The 15041-nt window shown below is 37.0% G+C and overlaps 1 protein-coding gene across 11 annotated transcripts in view; it reads left to right on the forward strand.

The window, feature by feature from the left end:
* Window positions 1–15041, forward strand: part of LOC150091249 (tyrosine-protein phosphatase Lar-like) — a 1641114-nt gene that overhangs the window by 1484544 nt on the left and 141529 nt on the right. For all 11 annotated transcript variants that reach the window (XM_090374921.1, XM_090374965.1, XM_090374991.1 and 8 more), the window contains one exon: window positions 12599–12884. In XM_090374921.1, coding sequence (XP_090231047.1) covers window positions 12599–12884 — 286 coding nt within the window. The remainder of the gene's footprint in view (window positions 1–12598; window positions 12885–15041) is intronic.

Genomic DNA, 15041 nt, shown 5'->3' on the forward strand with positions numbered 1-15041 from the left:
ACCAGTTTACACAGACGGCTTGAAATCAGAATCACATGTAGATTCTGCTGCTGTCTTTCCAGAAACTACTATATCTCAACCGATTCTTCCTGAATCCAGCATATATCAGGATGGCCTCTCCAGCAACTTTCCAATTCCTTCTGTTTTTTGCAATGGCCATCCATTTACTACCCACCAACTCTTGAATTTCATCTGTCTGTTTCCATTGTTGTCTTCCAGATTTTCTAAAAGAAAACCTGGAAGGCAACAAACAAGACATGATTACAAATGGACTGTCATCTGAAGACATGACAATCCATCTGTCATCATGTCTTTGAGCTATGTGTCCTGTCCAAGTCCATTTCAGTTCTTTAGTTTTGATAACAATGTCCTTTACTTGTGTTTTCTGCCTAATCCATGTGTTTCTCTTATCCAACAGTCTGATTCCTAATATCATTCTTTCCATTCTTTGCTGTGTAGTTTTCAGCTTCTCATCATTCTTTTGGTGAGTGCCCAAGTTTCACTTCCATACTTCATGGTGGGGAGTATACATTGGTTCATTATTTTACATTTCAGACAAATTGGGATATTGCTCCTCAGTATGCAACTATATTTCCTGAATGCTATCCATCCGAAATTTATTCTTCTCCTGACTTCCAGCTATTTATCATTGTTAAAGCTAATGACCTGTCCAAGATAAGTATATGAATACACCTTTTCAATTTCTGCTCCTTTAATGATTATATTCCTTTCTGGGCATACCTTTTCAATTTCTACTCCTTTAATGATTATATTCCTTTCTGGGCATACTTTTGTTTTAGCCATATTCATCTTTACTCTGAAATCCCTACTAGCTCTACATAACTGATTAAGGTTTTTCTCTAATTCTTCGGGATCATGGCTTATGATCACAATGTCATCTGCAAATTGTAAATGGTTTAGGTTACTACAGTAACTTAGGTTACTACAGTTTGAAGTTACTACAGTAACTTCATCTTTGGATTCACACTCCTTTCTGCGACCAGTACAGTCTTCTGAAAGCTTCGTCAAGGCCAGCAGTAAACAACTTTGGAGATATTGTGTCTCCTTGTCGAACTCTTTCTCAATTTTAAATTTGCTACTGTCTTTTTCTAGACTAATAAAGGAAGTAGCATGCTCATATATTTTCTTCAAAATCATAATGTATGGGGGGGCCTTATCTTTCCAGTGCCCAAAACATTGCCTTATGCTGTATGGAGTCGAATGCCTTTTCATAATCCAAAAATGGTGTTTTATATTCATTTGCTTTCTCCATTAGCACTGATATTACAATGAAGGTGATCAGTAGTTGAAAATCCAGTCCTAAAGCCATCTTTCTCTTTCGGTTGATTCCCATCAAGTATTCTTTCTAATCTGTTGGTGATGACCCTTGTGAACAACTTGTAGATGTGGGACAGCAAGCTAATTGGTCTATAATTTCCAATTTCTGATTTGTCTCCTTTCTTTTGCAGCAAAATTATGATTGCATTATTCCACTCCTTAGGGGTCACACCTTTCCTAATGTATTTTTTGAAAAGTTTGCCGATTCCTGTATCATGTATCTTCCTCCCAATTTTAACAACTCTACAGTAACTTCATCTTCACCTGGGGCTTTTTGATTCTTCAATGCATGTTCTATCTCATCAGGAAGGATACTGGGTATATCATATATGTTGCTAATTTGTGATCCATCTTCCCCACTGCTGGCATCATTCCTTTGCTCCTTATAATAATACTTTATGATAGTCTTCTGCTATTTGAATTGTCTTCTCTGCTATTTATAAGTACACCATCACTATTCTTCAGATTTAGTATTATTTGTCTTTCTGTATAACTGCTTGTGACTGCTGATTTAAGTCCTTTGTTTTCCCTTAGTGCTTGCTCAACTTTTCTTGTGTTACATCTTCTTATGTTCTCTCTGAGTCCCTTTCTAATGGCTTTGCATAACTCAGTATACTCAATTTTGGCCTTGTCAGTGTTTATTCTGCTCTTCATTTGTCATCTTCAGTTCATCATGACAAGTGTTTCTTGAATAATTATTTCTTCTTTGGATTTCTTTTTACCTATATGTTTCTCGGGCTTTATTGCTTTCAGAATGCAATATCTTGGTCCTGAAAGGTCTGCAGAAGCTCAAACTGGTTCTTAAATTCCAGTACAGTCTACCTTTTCTCCTCTTATGTTATCTCAAAGACCTTTGTATTATTTACTCGAATCAGTTTTTTCCTTTTTTTTTTACATGTATATCAAGTGTGCATCTTACCATTCTGTGATCACTTCCAACATTTAAGTTGTTCATGATGGTAACATCATTCACCTTCTGTTAGTGAGGATGAAGTTTGGGCTTTTCCATGTCCACTTTCTGTTCATCTTTTTCTTGAAAAAAGTGTTCATTACTGACATTCTTTGAGATTCTTCAAATTCCACAAGTCTTTCATTTCTTTCACCAATTCCAAAATTTCCTATAGTTTCCCTTTCTGTGCTGTTTTGTCTCTTTCCAACCTTAGCATTGTAGTACCCCATAATGATGGTGCAGTGAGTTGTCTGTTCATCTAGAAGTCATTCAATTTCGGTGTACATTTCTTCAAACTCTTCATCATCATGGCTTGATGTTGTTGCACTTGTCATGAACTTGTCAGTACCAAAGGTCTATTATATATTGCAATTCTTTGAGCATATTATAGGCTTTATTATCTTTGAGACACAATTCTCATCCATTTCTGTCTTGAGTTCAGCAGAATATATATTCTCTTTATGAACACAAGTTTGATATTCACTTCTGCTGGATTCCAAGCAACTTTAGGAATAACGGAAATAATTTGGCGACACAGCAGCAAAATCAGCAACTCCTACTAATAATCATTGCCTGTCAGTCTCCTATAGAGACTATAGTTAAATAATACACAAAAAGATATACTCCAATGGTAAGATTTAAGGCATTTCTTACATTCCAGTACATAGTGCTTTTTCTCCTTTGTTATCTCAAAGACCTTTGTATTATTTACTCAAGTCAGTTTTTTCCCTTTTTTTTTTTACATATATATCAAGGGTGCATTTAACCAATTACAAATAAATTATATCGGATAAATCCTGTAATTGAAAGTGCTAGTCTGCACAGGAATCATAGCGAGGAAGTTGTTCTTGCTCGACTTCACGTACATCAGTCATCTTGTACATTCATTCCTGCTGAGGGCCAATGACCCTCCTGTGTGTGAGTCTTGTGACTTTATTTTAACTATAAAGCATATTTTAATGAAAAGGCAGTCTAGTGTGCAGTGCACAGGAATCATAGCGAGGAATTTGTTCTTGCTAGACTTGATGTCATCTTGAAATTCAACATAAGAAAGGCACCTGGGGTAGATGGGATCTATCCAGTTATATTAAAGGAAACAGCAAAGGAAGTAAAGGAAAGGAAATAAGCAAACCCTTAGCCATAATTGTGAAAGCTTCCTTGGACTCAAGGAAGGTCCTCATGGACTGGAGATGTGCAAATGTGTCCCCAATTCACAAAGGGAGATCAAAAGGGTGATGAGTAATTATAGACCTGTTAGTCTAACTTCTGTTCCATGGAAAATAATGGAGTCACTTGGTAAAGAAGCAATGCAAGATCATCTAGACAAGACTGCAGTTATAGTTCAGACACAGCATGGGTTTGTTAAGAAGAAGTCTTGTCTGACAAATTTTATTGGATACTATGATGTGGTCACAAAAGGAACTGGATGCAAAAAATAATTTTGATATCATATACTTGGATTTTAGGAAAGCCTTTGATACTGTGGCACATGAAAGATTACTGTACAAATTGGAGCAGTATGGCATGAATGGCAAATTGCTGCTATCGATAAAGGGATGGTTGAGTGGAAGAAGACTGAGAAAGATAATCAATGAAAACTGCTTTTCGTGAACTAATGTTATTAGTGGTGTCCCTCAAGGTTCGGTGTCTGATTTTCTTTCCTACTCTATTTGTCTGTATATTCATTATCTGTATGTTCATTATACTCTTCACTGTCATTCAGCTTATTATAGACTCCTGTTCTCATCTTTGTTTGCAGACCTTTGTGGAACAAGACATGATCTAGCCAAAGAGGATGTCTTTGTTTGTGCTAAGTGCAGAAAGGAGGGTAGATGCCCTCAAAGTAAAGAGGAGGGTAGATGCCCTCGAAGGAATTAAAATGGGAGCCCATCAAGCTCTCAGCTGCCCAAATCGATGCTCATCCTTGTGCCTCAGGCAACACAGTGACAGTCTTCAAGGCATTATGTGCTGGTCCCACAGGAGCTAGTTATCGTCGGTGACTCTGTTGTCAGGGAAACAGGAAATATATTATGCAAAACGCATAGGTAGAATAGGACTAGGGTGTGTCTGCTAGGGGCAAAAGTTGATGACGTTGTAGAGCAGATAACTTTTAAGAGCACAAAGAGTGATATTGTTGTTACTGACATTAAGAGTAGGAGATCTGCGAATTTACTTAACAAGTACAGGTCAATAATAACTAAAAGTTGTTAGTTAGGGTTAATATTGAAAATGTCTACAATTCTGCCCAGACACGATAAGATCAAGTATATGATGAAAGCCTTGTCAATCAATTCAGTGCTGGAGAGATTGTGCAAGGCTCGTGGAGTAGACTTTTTCCTCAGCATGGTCTGTGCTTGTAAACAGGAGAGACAGCTTCTACAGGGATGGGATACACAAATAGAAAGCGTGCAAAAATATTTGCTAATGTTATCAAGGCAGTATTAGGTGGGTCGGAAAACTGCTAGCTTGGAGGGATTCACAGACTAATAGATTAATAATAGCCAAAGAGGTGAAAGTAATTCTTGCACTGCTTCTATTGGAATGAGCACTGGCCTGAAATGCAAGTGCTGAGGATTTCAAGGACTGCTGGGAGTCATCTCGGTGCAAGTAAATACATGGGCTCTAGGGTAACTACAAATAAGAACAGGTGCATGTATACTTTCATGTACACCAATGCTGGGAGTATAGTCAATAAATTTGAAGAATTTGGTGTGCTTGTAAAGACATCAAAGGCAGATATTGTTGTGATATCAGAGATGTGGTGTCACACAGATACAAAGAATGCAGAATCAAAATTTGGAAAGTACAATGTGTATAGAAAGGATAAATGGGATAGGAAAGTGAGGAGGGGTTATGCTGTTAGTTAAGAAACACAATCTAAGGAAGTACATCCAGTTGAGTTGACATGGATGGACAGTGCAATGTTGAGTCAGTTTGGTGTGACATAAGCAATAGGAAAGAAAAATTGTACACCAACTGTACAGAGAAATAGTGGGCCAGTAAATCAGAATGTCTTATAATGGAGGATTTTACCTTTCCAGATATTAACTGTAACTTGTGGATTGGTGACTTGCACACTATTAAGATTCTATGGATTTATTGGATGATTGTTTTCTACAGCAGCATGTTCAAGAGGCAACCAGAGAGAGTAGTACTCTTGACCTGATTATCAGCAGTGAATATTCATACATTAAGAATCTGCAAATAAAAAACAACCACTGGGTGGCAGTGATCACAGAGTACTGATGTGGGATTTACTCAAAGATGTAACTACCATTGAGTAAAGGGAAGGGTTTTTGCTTTCGTAAAGGTGACTACAGTGTCAGACGGTTTCTAAATTCGATACAGTGGGACCAACTGATTATGTTACCAACAGTAAATTCTAAATGGAAAGCATTCAATGAATTAATTTTGGATGCTACTAGGCTTTTCATACCAACTAAGAAATACTGTTGAAGGTTTAGGACTAAATGGATGTCAGATGAACTAATGAAACTTGTGGAAAAGAAGAAAAATGCATGGAATGCATATAAATTATCAGCAGACACAGAAGCCTATGGTAGATATAAGCTAGGCTGTAATCAAGTTACAAATGAAGTTAGGCAAGCAAAGGCAGATTAAAAGAAAATCTTTGGCAAAGGATGCAAAGAAAAACAACAAAGACGTCTTTACTTATGTAAACTCTAGAAGGAAGGGGATGAATCAGATTGGCCCACTTGATTTTGATGGCTCATTTGTCATTGATCCTGCTCGAGTAGCTGAAAAACTGAATTTTGCATCTACATTAACAAATAAGCTGTCAGGAAGTGGAGGCCAGAAGTGCATAAATCTCTAATGGGGAACTAAATGATTTTGTCATAACTGAGAGCAAAGTGGAGGAAAAATTGTTGAAGTTAAACATAAGAAAGGCACCTGGAGTAGATGGGATCTATCCAGTTATATTAAAGGAGGCAGCAAAGTAAGCAAGCAAACCTTAGCCATAATTAGGAGAGCATCCTTGGACTGTGGGGGGGTCCCTACAGACTGGATATGTTCAGATGTATCTCGAATTCACAAAGGGTGTCATCAGGAATTACAGACCTGTCAGTTTAACTTGGGGCTTAGAGGGGAACAGGTATCCTGTGTGTTATCAGACACTCAGCCTAAAACACTGATGGATCCAATATCTCTCTATTACAGAAGATTTAGGAGAAGTCCGGTTGGCCTGCCTCCCTAAAATCCACTCGTGCACACCTTCTCGATGGTAAGCCCTGTTATGTCACTTAGGTGGCAACGAACGTGTAGAGTGGTTCTCTTCAAGACGCCTGGTCAGCGTGAAGAGGAAAAGACCAAACCCTCCAGCAATGAGAGCACAACAATACAAATGTCCCTCAGTCCCCAGCAGCTTTCACTCTCCCTCTTACGGCAGCGAGAGGGTCAGAGTGGAAGCAGAGGGTGCTAAGAATCTCTGGGTACGACCAGGCTGCCATGCACAGAAATTGAACTTGGCCTGTTATAACGTACGATCACTCATCGGTGAAGACAGGATATTAGAGCTGGAAAAGGAATTAGAAAATGTGAATTGGAATATCATCGGTTTGGCTCAAACAAGAAGAAGAAATGAATCACTTATAAGTTTATCAAGTGGAAATCTGCTGTACACCAATGGAAACAGTGAGAGGAGTGAAGGTGGAGTTGGGTTTCTGGTCCATAAAGATTTTAAAAACAACATTTTGGAACTCAAAAGTACATCACCAAGGGTGTCAAGACTAATACTCAAGATTTCTAAGAGGTACAAGCTAAAGATTATAATGATTTATGCACCAACATCGAGCCATGATGATGAAGAGGTTGAAGAAATGTACACTGAAATTGAGAGTCTTCTAGATGAGCAGAAAACCCACTACACTATTATTATGGGGGACTTCAATGCTAAGGTTGGAAAAAGGCAAAACAGCGCAGAAAGAGGAACTATAGGAAATTTTAGAATTGGTGAAAGAAATAAAAGAGGTGAAAGACTTGTGGAATTTGCAGAATCTCAAGGAATGTCAGTAATGAACACTTTTTTCAAGAAAAGGGTGAACAGAAAGTGGACATGGAAGAGTCCAAATGGATTAACAACTAATGAAATCGACTTCATCCTCACTAACAGAAGATATATTGTGAATGATGTTACCGTCCTGAATAAGGTAAATGTTGGAAGTGATCACAGAATGGTAAGATGTACACTTGATATAGATGTAGGAAAGGAAAGGAAAAAAAAACTGACTCGAGTAAATAATACAAAGGTCTTTGAAATAACAGAGGAGGAGAAAAAGCAGTATGTACTGGAACTTAAGAACAAGTTTGAGCTTCTGCAGACTGCTCAGGACCAAGATATCGACGAGGAATATTACAACTTTCTGAAAGTGATAAAGCCCAAGAAACCTATAGGGAAACAGAAATCCAAAGAAGAAAAAATTAGTCAAGAAACACTTGTCATGATGAACCAAAGACGACAAATGAAGAGCAAGAAAAACACTGACAGGGAGAAAATTGAGTATACTGAGTTATGCAAAGCCATTAGAAAGAGACTCAGAGAGGACATAAGAAGATTTAACACAAGAAAAGTAGAACAAGCATTAAGGGAAAACAAAGGATTTAAATCAGCAGCCATGAGCAGTAATACAGAAAGACAAATGATACTGAAACTGAAGAATAGCGATGGTGTACTTATAAACAGCAGAGAAGGCATAATTCAAATAGCAGAAGACTACTATAGAGAATTATACAAGGAGCGAGGGAATGATACCAGCAGTGGGGAACATGGATTGCAAAGTAGCAACACATACGACATACCCGATATTCTTCCTGATGAGGTAGAACATGCATTGAAGAAAATGAAGAATCGGAAAGCCCCGGGGAAGATGAAGTTACTGTAGAGTTGTTAAAATTGGGAGGAAGAGACATAACACAAAAACTGGCAAGGCTCTTCACAAAGTGCATTAGAAAAGGTGTGATGCCTAAGCAGTGGAATAATGGAATCATAGTTTTGCTGCATAAGAAAGGAGATAAATCAGAAATTGGAAATTATAGACCAATTAGCTTGTTATCCCATATCTACAAGTTGTTCACAAGGGTCATTACTAACAGATTAGAAAGAATACTTGATGAGAATCAACCGAAAGAGCAAGCTGGCTTTAGGACAGGATTCTCAACTATGGATCACCTTCACGTAATATCACAGCTAATGGAGAAAGCAAATGAATATAAAACACCATTATGCCTGGCATTTGTGGATTATGAAAAGGCATTTGACTCCATACAGCATAAGGCAATGTTTCGGGCACTGGAAAGACAAGGCATAGATACTCCATATATTATGATTTTGAAGAAAATATATGAGAGTGCTACCTCCTTTATTAGACTAGACAAAGACAGTAGCAAATTTAAAATCGAGAAAGGAGTTCGACAAGGAGACACAATATCTCCGAAGCTGTTTACTGCTGCCCTTGAGGAAGCTTTCAGAAGATTAGACTGGTCGCAGAAAGGAGTCAATGTGAACGGAGAGTACCTAAACCATTTACGATTTGCAGATGACATGGTGGTCATAAGCCACGATCCCAAAGAATTAGAGGAAAATCTTAATCAGTTATGCACAGTTAGTAAGGATTTTGGACTAAAGATGAATATGGCTAAAACAAAAGTAATGATGAACAAGTATGCCACGGAAAGGGAAATAATGATTGAAGGAGCAGTAATTGAAAAGGTCGAGTCATATACTTATCTGGGACAAGTTATTAGCTGTAATAATGATAAATGGCTGGAAGTCAAGAGAAGAATAAATTTTGGATGGATAGCATTCAGGAAATATAGTCACGTACTGAAGAGCAATATCCCAGTTTGTCTGAAACGTAAAATAATGAATCAATGTATACTCCCCACCATGACTTATGGAAGTGAAACTTGGGCACTCGCCAAAAGAATGGAAGAGAAGCTAAGAACTACACAGCAAAGAATGGAACGAATTATATTGGGAATCAGACTGTTAGATAAGAAGAGAAACACATGGATTAGGCAGCAAACTCAAGTAAAGGACATTCTTATCAAAACTAAAGAACTAAAATGGTCTTGGGCAGGACACATAGCTCGAAGACATGATGACAGATGGACTAAGAAAATAACAGAATGGTACCCAAGAGGAGCTAGAAGAAAACCTGGAAGACAAAGGCAGAGATGGATAGATGAAATTCATGAGTTTTTGAGTAGTAAATGGATGGCCAGTGCTCAAAACAGAAGGAACTGGAAAGTTGCTGGAGAGGCCTTCATCCTGCAGTGGATTGAAAATGGCTGATGATGATGATGATGATGTCAGTTTAACTTCTGTTCTGGGGAAATATAATGGTGTCACTAGTGAAAGAATCATTTCAGTATCATGTAAACTAGATTGTGTTATAGTTCAGACACAGCATGGGTTTGTTAAGGAGAAGTCTTGTCTGACAAATTTGATTGGATACTATGATGTGGCCACAAAGGAACTGGATGCAAAAAATAATTTTGATATCATACGGGATTTTAGGAAAGCTTTTTGATACTGTTGCACATGGAAGACTGCTGTACAAATTGGAGCAGTATGGCATTGAGGGCAAGTTTCTGCTACAGAAAAAGATGTTCGAGTGGGAAAAGGCAGAGTGGTAATTAATGTACACTATGCTCTTCGTGAACTAATGTTATTAGTCAAGCCTCCCAGGTTTTGGTATTGGACCCATCGTAGTTATCTTTATTTATCAATGATATCGATGAAGGTATATAAGGCTTAATGTCCAAGTCTGCAGATGATACAAAGGTTGGAAGGGTTGTTAATGACAGTACACTACTGAAATAGGATCTACAAAAGTTGTATAGATGGGCTCAGAGGTAACTGAATTTTAACATTGACAAATGCAAAGTACTGCATATGGGTAGCAGTAACCCCAGAGTAACATACAAACTGTACAGTACTGCACTCAGGGTAGTGGAGAATGAAAAAGACCTGGGGGTAATTGTGCAGTCAGATATGAAGTTTTCTAAGCAGTGCAGACTGGCATCAAGAGCAGCTCACTGGGTCTTGTAAATGATGGGATTCGTCCTCTTGCTCTGAATAATCACCTGAGAGGGCATAAATTCAAATTGAGAAAATACAGATGTAGGATAGATGTGCGGAAATTTGCCTTTAGCCAGCAGGTAGTTGGTTGGTGGAACAGACTTCCATCCCTTGTTGTGGAAGTTGATAGCCTAAATAAATTTAAGGCTCAGCTGGACAGGTATTTTGAACAAACAGAGGTGTGAAGTGGAAGGTTTTTTTTTTTTTTCTTTTTTTGGATGATGCCACATAAGCTTGCTTTCTTGCATCATATGCCTCTGCTAATGCTAATGATATTCAGGAATTTTGCTAGTAGGATAAGTAGCTGATTATCCCCTTATTTAAGGCAATGGTTAGGCCACACCTTGAGTACTGCATACAAGTCTAGAGGACCCATTTTAGGATGGATTTAGAGCTGCTGGTATGAGTACAGAGAAAGGTAATATGATTGGTGTCGGAAAGAAATGGTTGCTCTTACCAAGAAAGGCTTAAGTTCTACAAATTGCATCACTGGAGACCAGGCACCTGTGAAGTGAGCTGATTGAGGTATACAATTCCTTGAATGATTTGAGCAAGCTCAATGCTGATGGGATTTTTGCTCGTATTATGCACCCAAAGGCATAAATTCAAATTGAGGAGAGTCAGTTGTAGAATAGATGGGCAGAAATTTGTCTTTAGCCATCAGGTGGTTGATTGCTGGAACAGCTTTCATCTGTTGTTGTGGAAGTTGACAGCTTAAATAATTTCAAGGCAGAAATAGACAAATTGTTGGAGTGAATGGATGGGTGAAATGGGAGGAGTGGTGTTTTTTTTTTTTTTTTGCTGATGATCTACAAACTTGCTGCTTTCTTGCATCATGCCTCTACTAATGCTAATGCTTGGTTTCACCAGTGTTATGTAGCACCAGACTGATTCAACGTTGCATTGTCCTGGTCTTCTGGTCATACTATTTTAGATCCTATGTGCTTTATAATCAAGAACATAATCCCCCCCCCCTCCTTTCCTGTCTATCCTTTTTTATCCATTATCAAATTCAAATTCTGTATCTCCTATGTCTGAGTGGAACCGTGTTTCTGATAATCCTATAATGTTTGCATTTGATGACTTAACAAATACTTCAAACTCATAAAATTCATTTTGTACTAATGCCCCTAACATTGATGTATTAGCAAGTAAATGTGTTCCTGTTTATATTTTTAGTAACCCTTACACAACTTATGTAATTAAATTCCTAGTGCTGCTTGTAATGTCCGTCTCCTGCTTTTCAGGCCACAATAGAATGTCACAATAGAAGCAATGCAAGAATCATCCCCCCCCGCCATGCTTATGGCTGTTATTTATCTATAATCTATCACCCCAGACTAATAATTTTACATGCACCTAACACTGCCTCAGTAGCATTAGCAAATATCCTTGCATCCCTGCTATTCAAGTGTATCTGATCTTTATAAAAATAGTTCCTACTGTTCAATAATGCTGAGAAAAACTCTATCCCATAAGCTTTGCACAGTCTCTCCAGGGTCAAATTGATTGACAGTGACCTCATTATAAACTCTGTCCTTTTATGTCTTAGAAAAATTTCAGGTGCATTGAAATTCAATCTTAACTAGCAAACTTTTCCCAACATTGCATCATATTTGTTAAGTAAAGTTTCACATTCCTCTATTTAACATCCTTGCTGCCAGTAATATCATCTTTTATGCTTTTAAAAGATGATGTATATTTCAAATACAAATATCACTCAGTTAATCAATTAATTAATGTCACTCAGTTAATAACACTGGAAATATTGATGATTAATTTGCTTAAAATTATGTGAAAAAAACATCCAATTAGTAGGCTTCAAAAATAAAAATATTTTTCCTTTTGTATTAGCTATGTGTAATGTACTTGTGATTTCAAGTTGAGCCATTTAGTTTTAGATACCTGTTTTGGAAAGAAATGAAATCTCATTGAGATTTGTTTTCTAGTATTATTTGTTTGCAAAATAAATTGTATTATATCAAAATGATATCAGACTAACTCAAAAAAAGGTCAGTTCATTTAAGAAATTTACCTTTGTTTTCCAAAACTAGGATTTAAAACTAAAGGGATCATTCAGTTGCAGGATCAACTGAGTTTCAAGTAAATATAGTATGCAAGTTAGATATATATGCCTTGTTAAGTTAAAAAGAAGAGAGAGAAACTGGAATGATTTTTTTTATGGCATTTGGTTTTCTTTTCTGTTTCAGTGCTGGAGTAGGAAGAACAGGGTGCTTCATTGTAATAGATTCCATGTTGGAACGCATCAAACATGAAAATACTGTAGATATTTATGGTCATGTAACATGTTTAAGAGCACAAAGAAACTATATGGTGCAAACAGAAGATCAGTATATATTTACACATGATTCTGTTCTTGAAGCTGTGATAGCTGGCAACACTGAAGTGCCTGCTCGTAATCTGTACTCTCACATTCAGCAGTTAATGCAACCTGCTCATGGAGAAAACTGTACTGGATTAGAGCTGGAATTTAGAGTATGTTAGCACAATTTAATTTTTTTCTTATATTTTTTATTATATCCAGGTGAAATTTCTATTGCAGTTAAGATTAGTAAGTTGAGGAGTATTTTGCCCTCATGTATTTTTGGTGGTCAGCAAAATTTCAGCTATGGTGCGTAGCATTGTGATCACACTATTACGGATAAATTAGCTTCCTTAACAAAGTCACCTTGAGAAGCATTACTTTTTTACAAATAAATTCACCAGAAAGCTATTCTGTTATTTCTTTAAAATACAAGAGGTGGTAAAAAAGTTCTGAGAATGGTGTATAAAATGTATTAATAAATTATAAAATAAGTTTTTTTAAAGTTGGTAAATGGAAGAAGAATGAACAACCAGCAAATTTTTTACCAAAGAGGACAGAAATGCTAAAGACATCCATGAAAAATTGACTGGAGTGTTTGAAGAAGTATCACCCAGTTATGCTACTGTTGCAACACAGCTGACAGAGTTCAAAAGAGGACTGGAGCCAGTTGAGGGTGATCCAAGGTCTATTTGGCCATCTGAAGCAGTCAATTCTGAAACAGTTACCATTGTTAAAGAAAAAAAAAATTACAAAACAGAAGCATTAAAGTATATGAACTTGAAAAAGTACTTAACGTTTCCCATGAAACAATCTTAACAATAAATGCATGATCATTTGGGAATGTCCAAAATTTGTGCATGGTGCCAGAAACCTTTCTATTCAAGACAGATATCAGAAGCCGGTGTCAACAAAAGAGAATTTAAAATTCTTGCTAATCCAGTTAGATTTTTATCCTATTTGGTGACTGGTGATGAAACTTAGCTACATTTTTATGATTGTGAATTCAAATTATAAAGCATGCAGTAGAAGCACAAGGGGTCTCCGGCCATGAAAAAAATTGCAAACCCAACCATCAGCAGGAAAAGTGTTAGCCCCCAGTTTTCTAGGACACAAAATTAGATTAGCAAGGGCACATTATGCAAGAAAGCAAGCTTATATAACATCAGCCAAGGGAAAAAAAAAAAAAAAAACATCCCCCCCTTCTCATTTCACCCATACGCTCACTCCAAATGTTTGTCTAGTTCTGCCTTGAATCTGTTTAAGCTATTAACTACAACGACAGACGAAGTTTGTTCCAGCAATCAACCACCCACTGGCCAAAGGCAAACTTCTGCACATCTATCCTACAACTGTCTTTCCTCAATTTGAATTTATGCCCTCTCAGGTGATTATTCTGAGCAAGAGGAAGAATGTGCTCAAACCATTCAAGGCTTTATACACCTCAATCATATTTTATTTAATTGATTACCTTGCATCTGAAAGCACAGTAATAATAGGGGGATATTATTCCTAGCCTTATGCCAAAATTTAAAAGCTGTAGTTTGGGAAAAAAGATGAGGAAAGTTGTGTCATTAGGTTATGACGATGCAACTATGCACAAAGCCCAGGTTGCCTGGGCTAAAATTCATGAATGTGGTTTTGACCCTCTCTTCCCTCCATATATCATGGTTTTGGCTCCAAGTAACTATTATTGGTTCAGAAACCTCATGTCTTATCTTTGCAGAACTTATTTTAAAGATGATGAATTGCTACAACTGTGGAAGCCTGCTTTGATGCTGCCTGAAGAATTTTTTTTTTTTTTTTAAAGGCTTGAACTCTGCATATTAAACACAATAAATACATTGAACTTTTTGGTGAATATATTGAAAAAGAATAAACATGGTATTTTGTACCTATGTTTTTTATATTCATTCTCAAAATCTTTTAACCACCCGTCATATGCGACACTTCAAGATTTATTGGATTTTGTCAGTCTTTGGCTACCAGATACATAGGACAAGTAGTCCTAAATTTACTAATTTATTTCATAGGCTCGGTATAGTTTTTGCTATATTAAAATATTCAGAGTTTTCATTATACATTTTAAAATTATTCTAATATTTCAAATATTTCAGACTGTCTTCTGCAGCTTGACTACTTTATATTGTAAAATAAATTAATAGAATTATTTCCTATGGGAAGTACTTAAAGATCCAACCAGAAAATTTACAAAGACTGGAGCTACCAAAGGCCTGAATTCAATTCATTTCCTAGGCTTGGTGGGGGGGGAGATCTTTAGCCTAAGATGCAACTTGAAACCAGGCCTTTTCATTCTAGTTTGGGTTAGC

Source organism: Mastigoproctus giganteus, chromosome 1 (genome assembly GCF_048544385.1).
Source record: "Mastigoproctus giganteus isolate SK-2022 chromosome 1, ASM4854438v1, whole genome shotgun sequence".
Taxonomy (NCBI): domain Eukaryota; kingdom Metazoa; phylum Arthropoda; class Arachnida; order Uropygi; family Thelyphonidae; genus Mastigoproctus; species Mastigoproctus giganteus.